Below are 4,534 nucleotides of genomic sequence, written 5' to 3'. Positions count from 1 at the left end.
CTCTCTTGTTGTTGAATTCATTGCTTGATACTTATGATCACCTAATTACTACACTATTGAATGGAAAAGATGAGATAATGTTTGATGATGTGTTAAATGCTTTGAATAATAATGAGTATCGTAAGAGAGATAAACAAACTCAAAGGGACACAATGACTGAGACTTTGATTGTTAAGGACATGTCTAATGATAAGAAACTTCAGAAAGATGAGTGTACCTATTGTCGTAAAAAAAGGGTATTGAAAGAAAGATTATCCTTTGTTGCGGAACAAGGACAAGAGAGATTCTAATGCAAATGTAGCACATGGTAGTAACAAGGATTTTGATTTTGCATTTACTAGTTCATCATTTATTTGCCATTCAAATGAGTGAGTTTTCGATTTAGCTTACACCTTTCATATGTGTTTGAAGAAGGAATGCTTTTATAACCTAGAAGAGTCGAAACTTGGTTTAGTCATCATGGGTAATAATCAAACTTGTGAGATTTTGGGAAAAGGTAAAATCAAGTTGAAATTGCATGATGAAACGGTTCGTTTTCTAAATGAGGTTCAATACATACCCAACTTGAAGAGGAATCTCATCTTAGTTGGTTTATTAGAATCCAAGGGTTTCAAGATTGCTATGTAGAATGGAAATTTGAAGGTACAACATGGTGCTTTGGTAGTGATGATAGCCCCATGTCGAAGGAACATGTATTTCCTTAAAGGGAGTATTGTTATAGGTGGAGTAAATGCAATTTCTAATACAATTGGGGAGGTTACTTCACACACTATTAGACTTTTGGAGCATGCCAATGATAATACTTTGTTTGAGAGTGCCAAGAACTGCAAATTTGAAGTTTGTGAGCCTTGTTCTTTGAAGAAGCAAACTAAGGTCAAGTTTGGTACAGTAGTTTGTCATACTAAGGGAATGCTTGACTACGTAGACAATAATGTGTGGGAGCCTATTAAGGTTGCTTCATTTGGAGGTAGGAATCATGATGTTAATTTTGGTGGTGACATAGTGATTAAGTCTTTGAACAAGTTCAAGCGTCGCTTGGACTTGTTTGGTATTTGCAATTTGAATTAGTTCATAGGGGCTTTGTTGGAGGTGATAGAGAAGTTTCATTTGTGGTGATATGCACTTTGTCTGGACTCTAATTTTGGATTTAGCACCATCTTTTGGTGCATTTGGCATCCATTGCGCATTTGGAAGCTATTTTTGGATAATTTGCACCTTGTTCTTTTGGTTAGGCTCTAATTCGATCTAGCACTTTGTATTTGTGGCTTAAGAGATGTCTTGTCAATGTGGAGAGATGTTAAGGATTTGTATTAGGTAGCCTGTAAATTTCGTTTGTGAGGCTTGATGGGATTCAAGCCAAGGTGGAGATTTGTATAATATGGTTTGAATTAGGAGTTTGACACCTTGTTGGATTTGGATAAGAAAGGAATTTTATTCCTTTTGGGTTACTGTTATTTGAAGTTATCAAGCTCTATTAGAAGTCTTGTCTACCACTTGATTTTGAGTCCTATTTGGAATAGGAGTGATTCTCTTTTGTGTAAGGAAAAGAAATCTAGTCTTTCTTGGTTTTTGATATGCTAGCCAACTTGAGTCTCCTATATAAGTATAGTGCTATTGTGGCCAATTTAGAGTGTGTGAGAAAAAGAGGCTATCTCTTGTTTTGGTTCTTTGAAATTCGTGGGTTGCAATTTGGAATAGTAAGAGAGGTTTGTTGCCACTTGGTTCTGCGATTTGGTGATTTGCTTTCTCTTGGTGTGTTACAACTTTTGGATTTGATTTTTGGCTCTCTCTTTGGTTTTTACGCAATTCATGTTTGGTATTTTTGAGCATTTGGTTCTTTGGTTTATATTTGTGAGAGAGAGCAATTTAGGTGTATTTGGGATTTGGGTTTGTGAGAGTGCCTCTACACCAATTTGTATTATCCCAAATTTTTTAATAATCTGCAATCTCCTTAGGACTAAGCAAAAGATCTAAAAGGGGAATCTCCCTTATAAATGGCCTTAAGAGAGGGGGGGGGGGGGGGGGTAATGGAAAACAGAAGGGGCGGGTGGAGGTTTTATGCTTTGCAGAATTGCAATTCCTCTTGACCCAACTAAAAACACAAAACTCAAAAGTAGAAGACAAACTACGAATGTTACTAATGATGGTGTTGAGAGTCCAGCTTAGGGTAAGATCAGGTTATGACAGGGGGTTGAAACACATTTTTACATCCCCTTCAAAAACAACCGCGCTCCATCGCTCTTGGATAGCAAGCTGTACCGCCCATTGTATTGCTTCGGCTTCCACTTTTGATGGAGAGTAAAGCTGATATTCCTTACCCCCACAAGAAAAGGACCACCCCCAAGTGGTTTCTAACAACAACGGCCAAAGCAGACTTGGTGTTGCTTAGAGTGGCATTGACATTGATCTTGATCCAACCTTGAGGGGACTGAGGTTGTGAAACTTGTTTGTCGTCGCCTGTGGATATAAGCTATTGCTGAACTATGTAAATTCTTGGTGTTTTATGTCTATTTTCTTATGGATTAATTTTCTTTGTTCCTACTATTTGATTGGAGATCTTTTTCAAGCCTAAAATATTTTCACAATCAATCTTAGTAATTTAAGCTTTCACTATTTTACAACAGTTATTTCTCTTACCATTTTGACAGGGGATTACTTGTTACATAATTAACAATTTATATATATAAGATATAACAATAGCACTGGGGCTTGGTAGTTACACTCAAAATTTCACGTGGTTTTATGATTTAAGGAAAAAATAGGGTTTTTTTTTTTCCCAAAAATTTCAAACCAAGGAATTACAAGAAGTTTTAATGGCATAGCATGCTCTCTTTTATTAGGAAAATTAGAGTTTAAATCTTTGGTTGTTTTAACTATCAAACTAAAAAAAATAAATAAAGAGAAGTTTCCTCATTCTAATCGATTGAGAGAAAGTACCTTTTTGCTCCCTTCTTGTAGGAGCCCATTAGTTGGCAAGTAGTTAGCTTGATCAGCTTCTTTATTAGTTCTCCTCCTTTTGGACAATGCCACCTACAGAAAACACATAACCAACTAGAAACCCATTTTTGAATGAAAAGAACTTCCATATTTGTTTTGGACAGGGTTCCAATGGCCCTCCACAAAGTTCCTTGTTGTTAGCAAAGTTCTCAGCTGTAAATTTAGTAGTGGTTTTGTTAAAGACGGGGACCAATCCTGACAACTGATTGTTAGAAACATTGAAGAACTTCAAATGATCGAGGTTGCTTATTTGGGAAGGGATTTGACCAATTAGTTGGTTCTGGTCAAGATTAAGAACATTTAGAAAACTGAAATTGAAAAATTCTTTAGGATTTCGCGCTAGAAAATTTGTTGCCGGAGAGGTCAAGTTTAATGACAAATGGGATTATTAAGTCTCCTATGTCAAATGGGACTGGTCCTAAAAGTTCATTAGCAGAGAGGTCTAACCCTGTTAAATGTGTGCAGTGCTCAATGTCACGAGGAAAATGGCCCTTGAGCATCATGTGACTGAGTTGGATATTTAAGACCTCATTCACATCTGGGTGCCAACATTCAACCCTAACAAATTCACAGATGAAATCCGCGGTATTGTTGTTGAAGTACCATGAATCTTTCAAGAAGTTGTGGGGGTCTTCTAATGAATCTTTAATGGACCTCAAGCAGTAGATGTCACTCTCTGAGCCATTGCTTATTTCAAGAATGTCCAGAAATGACAAAGCAAATATGTGAAGTAAAGCCCTGCCGAGTCTCACACTATGAGCCATTAGCATGTGAGTGTTTGTCATGAAAAATTTGATGTAGAAAGCCATGTAGGTTAAACAGAGAATTCAAAAATGGAAACAAATTCATCTTTAAGGAAATTTTAAATTGGAAAATGTTGTGTATATAGGTATATATAAGGATAGGTTGTAATAATGATATATGGTTGGAGAGTATTCATTTGTAAAATGAATAAAGTGAAAATTCAAGTTCCTGAATTTTCTAAGTGAAATTCAAAATTTAGCATGGTCGATCGGTCAAAACTTTTGTTTGATCAATTGAAGTGGTGAAGGAAATCATCCTAGAGTTTCTGCCTATTTCGATTGATACTTGATTCCTGTTCGATCAATCAAAAAGAGCTTTCGATTGATGCTTGATTCCTCTTGATCGATCGAGACTCGTGAAAACTGAATTTCTACTAAATTTTCTAATAATTGTTCTGAATGTTTGAAAAGGTTTTAGAATTTGAATTTTACCTCCTAACATTTGGAGGTATTTGGATTTTACACTCTAACGTTTTAGAATTTGGATTTTACTTCCTATATTTTAGGAGGGATTGGATTTTACTTCCTAAAGTTTGGGAGTGTTTGAATCTTACACCCCTAAAGTTTTAGAATTTTGGGGCCTAAAATCCAAATATTTCAAACTTCAGGAGGTAAAATCAGAAATTTGAAACTTCAGGGTGTAAAATCCAAACAACCCCAGGAAGCACAATTCTAAAAATAAAAAAATTTAACCAGTAAATTTTTTTTTTTTTTTTTTTTCTTTGGGCTAGGAG

The 4,534-nt window shown here is 35.7% G+C and overlaps 1 protein-coding gene across 1 annotated transcript; it reads right to left on the bottom strand.

The window, feature by feature from the left end:
• Positions 1-3,323: 3,323 nt before the first annotated feature.
• On the bottom strand, positions 3,324-3,806 carry LOC126702876 (probably inactive leucine-rich repeat receptor-like protein kinase At5g48380). Its single transcript, XM_050401742.1, has one exon. It carries the CDS (start codon positions 3,804-3,806, stop codon positions 3,324-3,326), a length of 483 nt encoding a protein of 160 aa, XP_050257699.1.
• Positions 3,807-4,534: the final 728 nt, after the last annotated feature.

Source organism: Quercus robur, chromosome 10 (genome assembly GCF_932294415.1).
Source record: "Quercus robur chromosome 10, dhQueRobu3.1, whole genome shotgun sequence".
Taxonomy (NCBI): Eukaryota; Viridiplantae; Streptophyta; class Magnoliopsida; order Fagales; family Fagaceae; genus Quercus; species Quercus robur.
The sequence above is the reverse complement of the archived record's forward strand: the minus strand, read 5'-3'. Positions and strand labels throughout refer to the sequence as shown.

Coding starts and splice junctions, on each gene's coding strand:
- LOC126702876 (XM_050401742.1), bottom strand. CDS start 3,806: ATGGCTTTCTACATCAAATTTTTCATGACAAACACTCACATGCTAATG.